The sequence below is a fragment of the Habropoda laboriosa genome, unplaced genomic scaffold (genome assembly GCF_001263275.1).
Source record: "Habropoda laboriosa isolate 0110345459 unplaced genomic scaffold, ASM126327v1 scaffold333, whole genome shotgun sequence".
NCBI lineage: Eukaryota > Metazoa > Arthropoda > Insecta > Hymenoptera > Apidae > Habropoda > Habropoda laboriosa.
Genome location: NW_017100500.1, coordinates 603,056 through 620,854, shown reverse-complemented (window position 1 = coordinate 620,854; position 17,799 = coordinate 603,056). Strand labels below are relative to the sequence as shown.

At 42.2% G+C, this 17,799-nt stretch overlaps 1 protein-coding gene across 1 annotated transcript in view; it reads left to right on the top strand.

Moving 5' to 3' along the window:
- LOC108576123 overlaps positions 1 to 17,799 on the top strand; it is a 111,506-nt gene that overhangs the window by 92,976 nt on the left and 731 nt on the right. Inside the window, exons 2-4 of the mRNA XM_017939052.1 lie at positions 13,263 to 14,840; positions 15,335 to 15,509; positions 15,931 to 16,170. Coding sequence (XP_017794541.1) covers positions 13,263 to 14,840; positions 15,335 to 15,509; positions 15,931 to 16,170 — 1,993 coding nt within the window. The remainder of the gene's footprint in view (positions 1 to 13,262; positions 14,841 to 15,334; positions 15,510 to 15,930; positions 16,171 to 17,799) is intronic.

Sequence of the window (17,799 nt, the reverse complement as noted above, 5' to 3'; positions counted from 1 at the left end):
GTTTGCTAATGAAAGGGTTACACATTTGTCTCATTTGAGTATTCGAATAAAAATGATCTCAATTTAGCGTTAATAAGAAATTCTTAAGAAAAATAATTTGCTAATGAAAGTGTTACACATATGTCGAATAAAAATTTATCCCGATTTAAAATTAATAAGAAATTTAAAAAAGAATAATTTGGTAGCGAAAGGGTTGCACACGTGTCTCACTTGAGGATTCGAATAAAAATTTATCTCAGTTTAATATTAACAAGAAATTAAATAAAAAAAATTCGGTTACGAAAGGGTTAATGAGCCTTTCCATCGATATTTCCAGACTACGAATAGACCATTCGTAGAGTTTTCGTTCGTGTTTCGCGACATACATTTGGGAAAAACAGGAATAAAGTGGGAGGAAGAGAAACGATCAGAGTTTCCTGGTTCTCTTTAGAATTCGTTCATCGCCGTTGCAGTTTTTCGCCGGTCTTTTATTTTTTCGCTGGCAAGCGTGGCTAAACGCGAGCAGAGGCTCGATTCACGGGCGAACGACATAATGAAACGGCAAAGTGAAATCCGATGGATTTTTATCCGTGCATGAATCGCACGATTCCAACGCATTCCAGCAGATCCGCTTCTGTATCCATCTGTTATCGAACAGTTTCTCGTTTTATAATTCGTGGCCCATTGTTTCGATCCTGATAACGAGAACGATAGAAAGCGTAATAACACTATTCAACTGTATGAAAAGGGATTTTTGCCTTTTTTTTTTTTTGTTTTTCGTTTCGCTGATTGGAAGTTTTTTCAAATGACACTCGAATACGCAGACGTGTTTCGAACGGTGCAAATGTGATCTTATGAAACGTTGTTGAAATATGTTTCACTAAATGTTTTATAATATTCCTGTCTCGTTTCAAAGTTGATTGTATTGGAAATTAGAAAATTTAGTTAAGTCTACGTTGATTTGCTGAATTTTTAGACTTTGGAATATTTGTTTTTCGTTTGCGTTGCCTCAAAGCTTCGATCCATTGAAATTTTATCGGTGGATCTGGGGATAAGGGGAATTTGAAATTGACAGATGAGATAAATGGAGTCCCTTCACTTTCCTGTTAAAAATTTCTGTCACTTTTACAATTGCAAAACTTTTTTATTCCTGCAATTCTCACAATTGCGAAAATTCAGAATTTATCTCAAAAATTGAATTTATAAATAACAAAATTAAAATTACAACTTTGTGTTCGTCAGAGTAATCCAAACTTAAAATAACGTTTCTCCCAGAATAAAAAAATTTCAATCCCTTTTATTAAACACCGAGGAATGTCAGTTTCGTGAAACGCAAAGTTGCAAAAAAGTAAAAAAGAAGAAGAAGAAAATATTCATCAATTTTACAAAAGCAGATCGAGCTCGTTTAAATTCGTGTTTCTCCTTGTATCGACAGGATCACCTTACGGTTCAGGTAGGTATAAAAATTCCACGCACTCCAACAACGAAGTCAATTAACGTAAAAATATGTGCTCGCCAAGTCCAAAGGGTAACGCTTGCATAAGCGAGCAGAAACTGGCTTTCTGTCGTGTCGAAGCGGAGGAACGCGAGCGGATCTCGAAGCGGTGTTACGATGACGCGGCTCCGTGTCCCCGGAGTAAATCGCGTTCCAGTTTCGTTTCGAGATTTAGAACAAGTGCAACGAACGTTCACTATACGGACGGATTTTCTTGCGTGGCGCCCCGCATTTAACGATATAATCCACGACGTTCGACACGAGACGACTTGGTTCTCTGATCGTTTGCCTCGCCGAACATGGAAGATTAATGTTTCCACGCGAACGGATAAACGTTCGACTCTCTGGCTCGCCTCGACGACGCGTGTTCCTACCTGGAATGCGCGTCTGACTTGTTGCAACACTATATCTGCTTAGACGAGTTTCTGTCTCGCTTACACAAATTTTTCGCCGGCCCTGATGCATTGGGAAATTCTTTTGCTCGAGACCTTGATTCGTTCCGATCAATTCTGTCTACACCGTTTAACGTCCCCTCTGACGGTAATTAGTGTCACTCTTTTATTGGAGCATAATTCAACGTTGCGTAACTCTTTCACGAGACACGTAACGTTACGATAATAAATTCTGAACGAATTAATTCCTCGTAGGAAATTCGATTTCCAGATTGACAGATGGGTGTTGGGGATCTTCTGGTAGATCCTCGTCTCGATTGCTCCTGTCAGTGTTGTTTAACGCCTTCTACGATGTTAATTAGTGTTACCTTTTCGTTTCAATGTAAACAGCTATCGCGCAACCTTTGATCCTTTCTAGGCTGTGAGAGTAATTTTTAATTAAATAGTCGATAAATGCGCGAATCAAAGAGGCTTTGTTCTTGATTGGTAATTAAAGTTTGATTAATTTCCAATGTAGCGACCAGCTACAGCGAAGAACATTTGGCGAGCAGACTACCAGCACGGTGTATGACGTGCGCGCTTGAGAAGCTATTTTTGAGGAAACCGTTTTTAGCTTATTTAATTTCTAGAAATTCGACAATGCACGTCCGCGTAGAAACTTTCTCCGGCGGCCTCAATAGCAAATTGCCGCATCATAAACCAAGGGTTTCCGAAAGGTCCGCCGTACGAGGCCCAGAGGCCCGGACCGGCAGGTCACGAGTACCTGACCTGGAGGAAAACCTTCCCCGCTAAGTCGCACTGCGGTCCCCGAAAAAGCGCGCCAAGGGCGCAAGGGACACGCAGCGACTCGGAAAGAAATTACCTGATTGGTTAACACCGATGGGACGGGTTAACCAATCAGGGATGATTAACACGTAGCCGAAAGGCAGGACCTCGAAAGCCGTCAGCCAACGTTTAATAAAAGATCTCACTACTACCGTGTGGGTACATAGCGTAACCCTAGTCACGCCTTATTATTCGTAACCAAATTACTTCACCAATAATATTCTTTTTAACGTATTATTCCCATGAGATCAAAGATAAGTTTCAATCATTTTCACGAACGATTCTCTATGTAATTTCTAATTAAATAATTTCAAAGCCTTTACCGTCGATTAGTAATCAAACTTCGACCAATCCGAAAAATCTGTTTCATTTCACCCATTATTCCCACGAAATCGACGACAGATTTGAACCATCGTCACGAAGGATTCTCTCGCGGAAACTATGCAAGTCGAGCGGAACTACGGTGGAAAATTCGTTTATTCGTGAAAGTGAAACGTGATTCGTATCACGTCGAGGGCAAGCGCCGAGGGATCGAACCCGATCGTCGAATTTCAAAGGCTTGTGCAACGTTGTGGCATGTGCTCGAACATAGGGGGGGGGACAAGCGGCTTTCATCGTCGAAAGGAGAAAAAATTTTAAACGTTGCAGGTCACGGGCTTGTAGGACGAGTCTCGACGATGATCGTCGCCGTCCCTAGAGACCGAATCACGTCCCAGTTTCCAGAAACGATCGCGCGCCTCGCCGTGTTCGTACGAGACCGTGCAGGGGAAACGGATTTCTTGATTGAAACGTACGGTTCGTTTGCCGATCAACGAAGAATCAGAGAAAGTGTAATGAAAATATCATTTTCTCGCGCGCGGAAAAGAAGAAGAAAAAACCCCTATCGAGAGTTTCGTTTCTACATTGGAAACACAGTGGAACGCGGTGAAATCATTTTTCAGGGGCTGATGGAAATTTAATGAACGTTTTCTTGCACTCTCTGAGATTGAGTTGTCGCGGAATGATTCTGTTACCGGGACACGTTGCAGTTACCCGATAATTTATGCGTTGCTATAAATCTTTCGACGTTCATTTATCGAGAATTAATGTTCTTGTAAATCGCCGATTACTCTTCGTGTTAATTCAATTTATTCTTTCCACCTTTTCTTTTCTGTTTTCGTTTTTTTTTTTTTTTTGTCGTTCGGCTCGACGACTTTGATAAAAGTATACGCGGCTTTACCAGAGATTAATGATCACGTTTCTTCTTCTCTTCGAATCGTCAAACCTTTCGGTATCTTGCAACGTATCCCGAATGAATTAGAGAAAATACTCACGTCCGTGGCGAAATATTCAACTTTTTCTCCCAAGCGAGAGTATACAACCGTGAATACGGGGGAAAAACGCGAGGATCGAAAGATTTCCAGGGAATTAATCGCGCGACACAGCAGATGGAAGAAACGCAAAACGATCCACGCTTTAACGACAATATAAAACGGCCACACTACCGCTTTGATAAATACGCTAACGGAGGTGCTAAATTCAACCGTGAAAGTAAATAAATTGCGCTAATTGCCGGTGTCTGCCGGTGTCACATTGAAAAATCCGATTTTCTCCCATTGGAAACGGTGTTCGATGTTCTTTTCTTCTGTTCTTCAGGTTTCAGATACGCACGTGTACTACGCTCGGGCCTATGGGAAAATTTCGCGGTAAAGGGAAACCTAATGACTGGAGAACGATCGGTGTCATTAGCGGCCACGCTGTCTCTCTGTCCTCCGGGTACATTAATAAAAACGCTAATGGACCGGTCGACGGTTGTATATTGGTGACTTTGATGCGTTTCTCGTGCACCGGCGCACTCCTCACGACCGGATTCCTCTTCTTCTAACGAGCGCCTCTCGATATTTTCTTTATTAATTTTTCTTCACCGCGTGCCGCGGCTGTCTCGCGGCTAAACGAGGCCGATTCGGCACGACACACGGTGAAATCATCCCGTGGAGATCGAGAGGTCACTCTTAGATCTTGTCGCCGGGTCTTTTAATTAATTCGTTTGTGTGTACTCGAATCGGCCGGTGACTGATGTGTTACATTAGTGCCTCGCAGGAAGTTCTACTGAACTGCATAGTGCAGCTTCTTTCTTGTTCACGGTGCTTGAGAATTCTCGTACCGTCTGTGCTTATTCTTTGCTGTGGATCGGTACAAGTGTTGTTAATTTTTTAACCAATGATTTATGCGTTGTTCAACGTATTTTATTTCATGAATTATTTGTTAAATTTTGTTTTTCGACATATAACTAGGTCAATGGTTCAGTTATATCGAAATTAAATTTTTATGAAATGTAGGAACATAAGTTGATTAGTCAGTTATTTTTTTAACTCAAAAATATACGAGTTTACTGACTGTGTTCGTAATTTTTTGTGAATCTATTTATTATTCTATTTCTTTGTTTTTTTTTTTTATTATATATAGACACCAGTTAGTTTATTTATGTTGAATTGAACGAAGGGAGGAATCACTTGAACGAAGAGGAAGCTTGTTACTTTGTGACAATTTTTACGATCAGTCTGACAGGGTGTAAAATTCAGATCTACTTTATGTCTCGTCTTAAACGAAGGTTACTAAGGCCAATATTCTTGATTTGCATTTCACTTTTATTCACGAAGCGTGACAAAGTTTGACGTATCGTCAATTTCGAGTTGTAGAATTATTTGTCTCGACAAGCTCGTTCTTTTCTTCATTCGCTGACCTACTACGCTACAGTGATCATTAGCGAATTGCCGTCGGAAGTTTCGATGGTTCCATTTGGTCATTCATTCGCCCGCCTTTTGTTCCCGCAGAGCGAAAGGCTTCGAGTACTTTCAACCCTTTGCTGAAAATACTTTGACTCTTCTTACGCTTGATGCTCGAAACCGTAGAGATGCACCGGACTGATTTGAAAAGGTACAATGAAATCAAAGGGTTCGCGTCTTCCTTAACGTTCTCTTCGCGTATCAATTAGGAGATCGATGCTTTTGTATTGACTGAATTGTCGGCATTGATATTGGCGGTAATTAAAAATAAAGATAGTGAAATTTTCTAAGATGGTTAGGTTTTTGTTTAACTATAACTTCGAATTTTTAGGTGTGTCCAAAATGATGGAACTTTCAATATAGAAAATTTCTTTAAATTACTTTCTTAAATTATTTTAGATTACTTCAAAAATTTCTTTAACAATTCCTTTAAATTACTTTAAAATTCCTTCAAATTTTTTCAAACAACTTTCGGAGAAAAAGACAAAATGACATCTTCTATTTTACTCTCATTCCTTAACAATGCTCACGATCCCTATACCATAACTCCCCTTACAAACGAAACTAAACTAATATCGCATTTACGATTCGCCTCCATTACCCTTATAAATCTTCGAACACGCGTAATAGTACCTTAACTTCAGTTTCACTTGCCCCCGTAATGTCCCAAGCAACAATACACGAACCTGAAATTCTACATTCGACACCATTCAAACTCTCCCCCCAAAAAGATCCCTAAAAATTGCCCCCTAAAGCTCCCGGTTCCCGCAAGTAAACAGAGAAATGTTTTAATCGCACACGGTACATATCGTTAATTTACGAGGTCGTATAAGTCGGATCATTGGCCGGCACGCATTCCCAGCGCGAGCGTGTTAAATAACGTTTATGTTAATGGGCATAGGTGAGCCAATATCCTTCGAGAGAGGTTAAGATATTGCCGTTTCGTAACACCGTCGACTTTGTAGGCGTCTCCTGTAATGGCACCTATGCCACGGATATCTCTATTTGTGCCTAGGCTAAAGGCGGAAATCTACGCGCGTTGTAGAAACGTGAACGCGCGAGCGCGCCGAGCTCACGTGGAAATGAAAAATCGGCAAGCTCTGCGGAGTCGTGAGGTACGCGCCAATACACGGTGATGTACGAGCAAGACCGTGGTCGCTAATAGCGATCGGGACAATGGTATATTTAAAATTTTATCGTTTGCCCAACGGGCACCGTTATGAATCACGTGCAATCGTGATTTAATAACTGAACGCGACTTGGTCGCCAACTATTTCCACTCAGAACGCGAGCGTTTCGCGTGAATTACGCCGAGCTTTTTCGCGGATTTCCTGAATGAAAAGCGAATCTGAGAGAACTTCAGTGCGAGCACACAAGACGTGTGATTAATTTGTCGATAGTTTAGTTTGTTGGAATTGAAGAAGAAGAGGCGAGAAATATTTGGTTCATCGAGAGATTGCTTCTTTGTATGTATAGTTGATTTTAATTTGCTTTGTCCATTATCCGATATTGCCACTTTCCCCAACGTTATAGAAGAAACTTTCCTTTTCGGTTCTCACATTTGTCGTTGCCGCGAACGGGTTGAATTTATTTTCCATTGTTCGTGCACACTCGAAAGGAGCACCCTGTGGCATTTCAGCGTCCAATTTATGTGCCTCAACATTGTAGCTTCGCGGGAAGTGTTTTTTAATCGTTCTTGCGAGCTCTGTTATGAATGGAAGTTTCTTGAGTTATTAGCGATTCATGCTCGCTGTTCAGACGTCTCGTATGATTTTAATCGAGTCTTGGAAAAATTCTACGCTTTATGATCTAGCCAGCAAAGTCAGGAAATGATCGACAATGTTACGAAATGATAAATTCTCTTTTATTAAATTATCATATTTCCTTTATAATAGAATTATTTCTCTGTTTCATTTGTCGCTCTATTTGTGGAAGAATTAAAGTCCGGCGGTGAACGGCATATTAGATTCGTTACAGAGCTGTCAGTGACTTAACCTAAATTCGAGCGTTCAATTCGGATGTTGATTACGAAAGACAATTAAAGGAAAGTCGGCCGTTAAATCGGGCTGAATGTTTCCATCGGCTGACACGGAAGTGGCTGTGAATCGTCTTGATTGGGATTGCATTTAATCTCAACCAGATGCACGCCTACAATCGGCATCGCGATTCCATTCTAATATTCTTCCATCCATAACGCGGCGCCCCGTACATTTATCAAGCTGATATTTATGTGAAAGCTCCGCTCGCGTGCTTTTAGCGACCGTTTTCTTCCTTGCGCGAGATTACTCGGACAACGAAGTGATCAGAGAAAACGTCCGTGGAATTTTCTCATATGAGCCGGTTGTTTGGTTAATTGCTGTAACAATCGCTGCCTGGAGAAATGATTTTGGGTGGGAAAAATTAAGGGTATCTTAGTGGAACGAAGCATTCTGTATCAATTTAAAATTTATGTGTTTTTGAAAATAGTAGAAGTTTGAGATTAATTGAGTACTTGAAGAAAATATGAAGAATTATTTTATCGAAATAAAGCATAAATTGGTATCAATTTTATTCAGTTCATAAAAGTATCACCATATTGCACTTTCGTTTTATTAGAATTATGGTAATAAATTAAAAGATATTATTTTATTTATGAATCTTCTTTATTTTGATACGCGAGGAAGGCACGTCGCTATGCAATCAATCAAACAGAAACATCGACAAGACGCTAATACTAAACAGATGGTTACTATGTTATTTCTACATATATATTTATATTAATCTGTCTCAGTTTGTTGATCATTTTTGCTGTTACTATTACACAGGCACATACTCATTTCTCCTTATAATCCAACACGTTCAATTACAAATTCCTCTATATTAAAGTTCAATACTGATCGTACAAACATCCTGAATTTAATCAAAATGAATATTTTATACAGTCTTTCATCTCCCGAATAAAATGAAATAATTTCGTTCTCCCAAAATGTACATAAAAAAAGTCATTCTCACTTTAGGTCTTTTTTTTACTGATAAATCTAGTTAAAAATTAATTATATTTAACAAAGCAATAATTATTGTTGAGGGGTTATATTAAATAAATAACTCGTGTGGAGTAAGCTAGGTAAATAATTGCACAAATAAGTGCACTTTTATACCTGGGGTGTTCGCAGGCATCTCCAAACCATATTTTTCGTACGTGTCAACAACGTGTTTGAACAATTATTTATCTCTTGAATTAAACTTTCTAATATGTCAAGTAAAAAATCCATTGAAATCACTTTGAATAGAACCTTGTTACACACGCTTTGAAAGAAACCCATCGAATTGCAATAGATTAGAAAATCCCTTTAATTAGGGTCAGCTTGCGAGCGTCTCTTCTTCCTTTGCGACGAAGTCTCGGCTTTCGATCCCATCGCAATAAAATCCTAGTTACGTGTCTGGCTGCGGGTTCGCGTTATTATAACCAGCCTGGCGATTAATCATCGAGCACGAGCTTCCTATTGTCCTGACACGGGTGTTGCATTGTGCGCCCCGAGCCAGCAGCTGACTTACGTGGGACAACGGAATATAACTATCACGGCGTTGTCCATCGGATTCTTATCGGTGACTAATCTGTGCTCCAATGTATCTATCTTTCTACCGTTCAAACGATCGCGCCACGCCGCTAATTCTCCTCTCGATGCGTCGTTGACGCAACTGCAACCGTTTAATTCGCGCTCTCGTGACCGCGATTGTCTCTGGAGAAATAAATCCCTTCGAAGAGATAATCTTGTCTAGGAAACAGAAAAGTTTTCCAAGTCCTTAGGGTAAAGAAGCTTTCTGCCTTGAATTTTTCGTTATTGATTAGCCGCTTTGATACGGTAACTGCCACCGACGCAGCATGTGCGTTTTCTATTTCTCGAATCCACGATTTGTAGATCTGTGGCGTCACTGGTCAATGACCAACACGGTCACTGCCACTGACGCAGCATACGCGGTCCAGAATACATCTCCTCAATGAGTTATCGATTTTTTTCTATTTTTCTTTTAAGTGTACTGTACTTACTCGTGAAATTAATACGATTCTTAAGAAGAATTTTAATTTGGAAGGCAGTCGGTGTAGGATAAGATGCTCAGAAGCACTTTGGAATATTGTTCAATCACTCGGATAGGATATAAATGAAATTCTATTAAACGAAGGAAAGAGCGACGGTTTGTAATTTCATCGCGAACGTTGGGAACGAAAATCTCCCGAAGGATAGGAGAATTGACCTCGGCTACCAAACTAGGCACCACTTCGCGGCCGCGTTACCTCGAGATCTCTCGACATTAAATGCATCTCGTTCGTCGATCCTCGCAGCGGGAATTGCAATCGATATCGTCTTACGATAGCGTCGTTGAGCGCGCCACGTATCGTTGGTAATCCCGTGCAAATTGAATTTACAGTTAGTTAAAGATAATTCCAAGTCCAATTTCAACGTGTAAGAGAATGGGATTAAAGGAGGCTGCGACGAAACGCGTTCGAGCCGCGAAACGAGTACGAACGAAGTGGCTCTCGTTGAACGTGGAAGGAAGAAGGATTACGACGATTCGACGAAGGAGCAATTGAAGACGTGAGAATGGGATGCAAGTAAAGACGAAATTGCACGGTTTATAGGAGAAACAGGAAATTAAAGGGAACGTACCGCGCGTATTGGAAGATTCAGAGTGATCTAGCGATGAAATAATTGAACAGGTCTTTCTGATTTTCGTATCACAGAAAAAGGAAAAATCCCATTTTCGTAAATTCTCGTGTCTTCAATTTCTCAGTTAACCCTTTCACTGCTATTGGCATTTGAACATTTTCTCGCATTGTACTGTTGGTGACTTTTGGTACATTTTCGCTTTAATTCAATCCCTCGAGTACTCTCGCTTTAATTTAATAAAAGAAATTTAAAAATGATGAATTTAGAATTTTTTGAAATTTCGAAACGAAAGATTTTGCCGATATTCTGCCGCAGTGAAAGGGTTAAGTAGAAAAGCAAACTAAACGTGCATGTGTATCAGCAAACTCAGAGAGATCTAATGACGGAATGAGTAAACAGATCTCTCTGATTTCCATACCATTCGATAAAGAGAAAAGTAGAGATTCGTAAATTACAGGAAAATCCTATTTTCCTGAATTTCATCTTTAACAGATTGTCATTCTCATGCCTTCAATTTCTCAGTTTCAGAGTTCCGTAGATCTTTTCGCGTTGCATCCAAATTAAATTCTCTCCTTAAAATAAACGCGTGAAGTATTATTCGCCCAATTGATAGAGATCCATAAACAAAAAATTCCACTTTGGTAAATTCCATCTTCACCTAGTTTTCATTCTCCAATCTCTTCGATTTCACCGTTTCGTCGAGAGTTCTCTGGATCAGTTCGCGTTCGCCGGCGCATTAACAGGAACGCGTGCACGAATATTATTCGCCCGTTTGATTAATGATAGACGCGCGTATCAGCGTCCCGGTATCTCAGCCACGGGATCAGAATTCGACCCAGCCGCGAGTAGGTTTAATCAAGCTTTTCATTACGCGAGCCGGAGCGAGCACATGTGCTCGCTTGATAGATCGCCTGAACGTCGAAGGTGATGCGATCTTTTGGTCCTCGCTATCAACTATGAAACGTGAGTCAGTCGGAATCGTCCTCGGCTCGTGTAAACTCAGATTCCACCGACACAGCCGTCGAATATAACCCAACGTTTCACGTGAGAAAGACGAAGCAGAACCGTGCAAAATGAAAATGTTCACCGTGAAAAAGCGAGAAACTCGACGACGAGCACTGGAAAGAATAACGCGTGAAATCGACGCGAGTCCTCGGCTACTACTCGTAACAATTGTAAAATTGCAATGTGAATCCTGGCTACGGGCACGGATGGTGATAGTGATTGATGAACCTGGCACAAATAGAGATTCTGCATTTTTATTTCGCCTCATTGTCGGGGATATTGGCTTCTTGTGGTGTTTCACTTAGCGATTCGAAAGCGCTTGATGGATTGAAGTTTCACACCTCTCATGCTGCGTGAAAATTGGCGAAGCTTTGAGAATAAGTGAAAAACTCGCTATAGAACTTTGCACTTGTTGGGAAATATCGATTGGGAAATGGATCGTCTACTTTTGAAATTTTGCAGAAAAATATTAACGATTTTAAGAAACACTACACTCTGATAAGGGAACCACTGATTTCAAATTAAAAAACGAAAGATATTAGTGCCAATTGACAATTTCGAAATTTTCACCAAAGACAGTGAAAAAAGTGGAAAATTGGATAGCACGTGTATGCAAAGTGATAGGTTCATCGCAGCTCGTAGCTCGTGTAATCCGATAAACGTTCCTTCCAGGACGTACTAACCGACACGGTATTAAAATCAGCAACACCGGTTACACGTGAATTTCATGTTTCCACGTTAGTGCCGCGATACGTAAGGTCCTCGTTACAACTCTAGCCGGCAGCTAGACACTATATCATCATTAACCGGGGCGAGTTCCCCCTCGCGCGGCGTTATTATCGCTTACATAACCTTTTTAACTATTCCAAATCGGTTCCATTACGGCGGCGGCTCGGTGTCGTGAAACCGTGGCAAGCCACCGATCGGCAAACGCGTCCATAAGATTAGCTAGAACGAGCGAGTAGAAAAGTCGAACAAGTGTCGTACAAACTGAACAGGTTTCTAAACCGGTGATCGAGGTTAATTGACCCTTGTCTACGGCGAAGATCAGCCCATAAATTAGAAGCATCACTTTCTATGGCCAGTCGTACGGTGCGAAATAATTGGAAAAAGAGTAAGCCCCGGTTCGTATGATTTTTTTCATTTTTATCACCAGCCAGCCTGGTGTGTGTCCTTCTTTGCCAAGTCGACGTCGTAACTTCTTCATTATGGGCAATTTTATGCGCGGACGATTTAAACACCTACCACCTGTTCGGCGAAACGAGCAAGTTCCATTTCACCGTGTGCGTCGAGATTTATCAGTAAATGGTAGCCGAAGAGATACAACTGGAAAGCTCCTTTCCTTTCGCGGAATAAGAGGTTAAGCTGCAGAACCGTAGGAAACTGCGTTTGTCGGCTGTTATTAGCTCTTCGACGTTTACGTTACAATCTACGCTCGATTGTGATTTCGTTAGCTGACATTTCAGTTCGACGTTCAACTAGGCGCTCTGTGATTAAGTTGCGAGACGCACCGTTTCTCGAGAACGGTATTAATATCGCTTTCTAACAGTTGCCGTAACATAATCGAGCGAAACGAGCTTGGAGGGAATCGTAATGCCAATGTCGATCCCATCAGCTACTACTACGGGTATTACACCACTCTACGCGTTTCCCTTTCGTTCCGATACCGCTGTTGTGTCGGTCGTTTTGCTCTACCCTTTGATCCTAGCGATTCAGCCTCTCTTCGGCGAGAGATTTGTAATTAAAATTCGACTGACAATAATGAAGTAAAGATTTTTGCCATTTTCCATAAGAAAACTTGTTTTTATTCGGAATAATTATTATCTTCGGACAATTTTGGAGAAAAACACCTTCGCTCTCCTTAACCTTTCACCTTTTCGGTGACACTGACACGTATGTGTTTAATTTTTCCGAAAATTCCAACATTTGTGATAGGGAAAATGTGGAAAACATAATCTCCCAACTTTAAAAATTCGTCCCTGAAGAGGTTGAAAGGTTATCAGCCTCCTTGAAACTTTCAGGAATTTTTTAAAAATTTCGTTACTTCAGTGTTGAGTAAAAGTTATTTGGAAGAACGAATAACATTATTATTATATTAAATAAACGTGAGACACGCGTCCACTAACAATTCTTCTCTCTGTTTTCTCCCGAACAGGAAGAGATCGGTGAAATCATCGAGTCAGCACCGTCGACTCCCCTGATCGTTACAGACGAGCCAAAGTATCCCACGCAACCTGCACCGGTGCAAACTCCCAGCTACGCGACCGAGCTCTACAACGTGAAATCGTTACCCGCGAAAAGCTGCACGTTCAGACGACAGAACTCGGCGACTAGCAGGGGCAACAACGCCGGCGAGGACATCGGCGATTGGTCGAAGAGCATCCTCGCTGAGTTCAACACGATCATCGCGAACGAGATCAACGAGCTGACGAAAGAGCTCGAGCGGAAGAGGAACAAGGAAGAGCTGAGGATCGTGCAGTACAAGGAGCTGTTGAACGAGTTCGGGATATCGGACAGCGAGAGTTCCGCTGGAAGCTCGTGCGAGGCGAGCACCGATCGATCATCGTCCCGACGGAACAAGGAGAGCCGTGATCGACGAAATGGAAAGTTGTTCAACGACGAGACAGGCTATTGCTTCCTGTTGAGCTCCGACTACGACGAGCCGCGGGATCGTGTTGTTTCCGTGGAAAACAGCCGGAGAAAGAGCGGAAGCCTGCCGGAGAATCTCCAAGACATCATCCCCAGACGCGAGAGATACGTTCACAGCGGCGATACATTGAATTCCGATTACGACGAGCCGAATAGCTGTTCGATGAGCTTTACGGAAGATCACGTGCAGATCGATCGGAACACTTCTAGTCTACCGTCGAAACTTGATCGCGGACACGTGGAGGAGGAAGAAGATAGCTCGCGCGCAAAGTACCTCGAAAACAGTTACGACCAACCAAAGAAACACATAGAGATAAGTTCGAAGACCAATGAAGACGTTGACGACGACAAGGTGGCCGGTTCAGAGCAGATCGGCTCGAGTAACCTCACGGTCGACGGGTCGAACGCGAAATTACCACCGAGACAGCAACGCATGGACGCCCACAGGAAGACGAGTCTTCCGGTGAATCTGATGAGCCAGAAGAGACGACGAGTGCCGAGGCTGGCGAGGATTCGACGTAACGACGATCAGAACGCGATGGATCCTGACTACGACCTGGACGAGGACAAGATTTCGTGCGGTGCGAGGTCGTTGGACGGTAACGGGCCGATATCGGCGCCGGTCACGCCGACGGAGGAGAAGAAATCACCGTTCCCGAAGTTTCTCTGGAAGAAACACACGCCTGTGTTTCACGAGAGCAGGGAGGATGTTGTTCTCGTCAGAGTGTCCTCGTTGCCCGATCAGGATTTCCTTCGTCTGGAGAACGAGACGCAGAAGAACGGACGAGTCGGTTCGAAGGAAGGATTGTCGAAGAAGAGAGCTGTCTCGCCGTTGACTTTACGCTCGGATATATCGGCGAAGAGGCTGTCGGAGTCTGATAAGGACGTGAGACAGGTCAGTCCTGTGGATTTGAAAAAGTTCTCGCTTTCGAGATCGAGAGGCAACGACGTGGGTGTCAGCTGCGATCTTCCGGAGGATGACAATCCTGGTTCCATTGGTAGCGTTGACAGCGGGAAGTTCGACAGGATGGAGAACGTGGACGTGAAGAAGATTATGGACGAGCAGAATTCGAGATCTGGTTCGGTGAGTGTTTATGAGTTTTCTTTTTCATTTTTTAAAGGATTCGTTTCTGATACCTTAGACTTCGATATGCGTTACATCTACCTTTTTCCTTCGTTGAGAAGCTACGATGTAGTTTAATTTTCATGGGGGAAAGGAAGCTTGATTCACATTTTCTTTGGGTGTTTGCAAATTTTCTTGAACTCAGTATCAAATATTATTATATTTCAAATATTGATCTGCTAGGTAGTTTTATTTGCGAGTCTATTGTCAGATTTGAAGCGAAATGCTCTTCGTATTTCTTTTATATTACCAGGGAGAGTTCGATGAAAATCTTGCTGACTTGCAAAGCAATTTCAAAGCTTTCGTTTGATTAGTTAGAACGATCAAATTCTTCGAATTTTCAACGAATTTCAATTATGCTTGTCGCTTTAACAAACACAAATTGCACGAAGACAGCACGTTACTAACAACAAGATCGAATCTGTTCTCGTAGTAACGAAGTGAAATACTTTCAGCTACCGATTTCTCTTCAATCCCTCTTATCGAAGATCCGAAACGGCTCCGGCTCGTGCTGCCCGAACAGTCCGCCGATAGATTCGCTTACTTGTTCCGACATGGGGACGCAAACTTCGCCAGCTATTTCGAGAAGTTCCAGCTTCACATGGGTCAGTGATTGCGACTCTCCACGAGGTAACTCTCACGACTATTCGAGCGTTCTTAAAACTTTAGCCGTTTCATGTCTGTCGGTACTTGAATATCCACTTCTCTCCGTATTTTAGTAGCCAATTTAACGAAACAAAGGTATCGCGTTCTACTTACCTTTTTATATTCAATCAGCATTATTGCTGTAACGCAGAATTTGCATTCCGAGGAAAATTTCATTTATCGATCCAAAATCGCAAATCTATTATTTCCGCAAAAAGCGTTCACGCAAATGTCGAGAAATTTCAGGAAAATTTGCACAGATTGTCGAAACTTTGTATAAAAATTCCACAGACTCGTGGTTCGTCGGATACTTTCGACGATCGATTTGCGGAAATAATACGAAGCGCTGAAAGATCGATCGTCGGACAGGAGCGTATTATTCTCGTCTGAAAATGAATGTTCGCAGCGGAATCGCAGATGGATTCTCAGTCGTTGCAAGACGAGAGCACGTTGGATCCAGCCTCGCCGCAAGACACCGTGGACGACGACAATAGATCGTCGTCTTCTTCGCAGGATCTTCTGCAGAGCATGGACGAGATTTCCTCCGGAAGCCTGTCGCCGGATACGACCGACAGAGCATCTCCTCTCGAAAGCGGTATCGGCACGGCCAGCCCTCCTAGAAGCACCGACCGGCGGATAGTTAAGCGTAAGTCGATTATCGTTTCTTCGAACGGAGTTACTACGTGTCCCGCATTTCCCTCGAGAACATCGCTCTCTTAACCGTTTAACCGTGCAATTTGGAATGTTTCACGAACGACTTCTACCTCGCGACACTTTACACCGATTGTGTTCTTCTAAAAATTCTCCATTCAACGGGGTGTTGGATGCGTGAAGTTATGGTGGATTGATAGTTGTTGGTGGTTTGATGATAATTGTAATATGGAATAAAGGAGATCGTTTTAGTGGTGAAGTTGCGAAACTGCGAAAGCTTAATTTTTCAGGAAAGAAGAAAATTATTTTGTCAATTCGTGTCAAATTATCTTTATATGTATTTAGATCAGATTCACGGAAATTGCAGTTTCGAAGATTTGAATTTCGATCACTTTTGGCAAGTTCCTATTAAATTTCATGTATAAAAATTGAAATGTATATTCGGAGGATACTTTTAACACTTCAATCGATGTATTTATATAATAACATACGAACACAGTTGTAATTAAAGAACACTTATGTATGTTTAAGTATCCCCACTAATCACTCGTTCCCACTTACAGAAAAGCTTAATCCGAACTTTCTTACCTCTTAATTTACCCGCTAACAGTTCCGAGCGCAAATATGGAAGTAGCCAATCTAAATTAACCATCCATCAGAATCATGCTCTCGAACTATTCGAATCTTCTCATTTTATCTAACATTAATCAAGATATTTCTGTACCTATAAACCTCTGCTCGATTTAGAACCACGATTCCCTCGATCCTCTATTTTCCTCGATCTCGAAACGCAAATAGAGCTATCTATCATATTTCCAATCGTTCGCAAATTGACCGAACGAGTGATTACCGAAAAATTCTCCTAAATCCTGCTTGCAATATTCCCGAATCACCGAAACATTTCGCCGCGTCGCCGCATCATCAAAGTGACATCTTCTCCTCGCAGCCCCGTCGTCTAACAAATGTCATCGCAAGGAAACCTGGGAGAGGATCAGGCGTCGACCGTCCAAGTTGAGCTCGCGGAACGACAAACACTCGCAAGACGTATGGATCAAACGTGAGAGCGTGCACACGCAAACGAAGGAGAACGAGGACCAGTACTCGCAGGAGGCGGTGGACAGCAGCAGCGGCCTCGACGACACCCTGCCGAGGATCAAGCCGCTTCGACCGACCAATTTGCCTCTGTGTGAGTTTCATTAACGTGCAACGACGCGTGGACGTGCTAATCGCGCCTCTAAACACGTCGCGCGTTCAAGGAACATGCAAATTGCACGGCGCGAATGCCGCTCGTGTTTTCGAGGGGACAATATTTTCCAAAGGCCTGTCCATTTGCAAAGCAATTAACCGATCCGCGGCTGTTCCGTCGCGAAGGGAAAATCCTTTGCCGTTGCCGTGGACAAAAGTTTTCATGGGTATCGACGTGTTACACCCTCGGAGAGCGGATGGAAATGGGTGGGACGTATGCGTGCGAATTCTTCTGTGTGGCGTAATTAAGAAAAGATAGAGGGATGTGTTATGCTTACGTGGGACGAGTGAATGAGACGTGCTGTTTCGTAATTTTATGAAAACGTATCAACGATATTTCTCTGTTTTTTTTTTGTTTGTTTTTTTATTGTTGATGGAG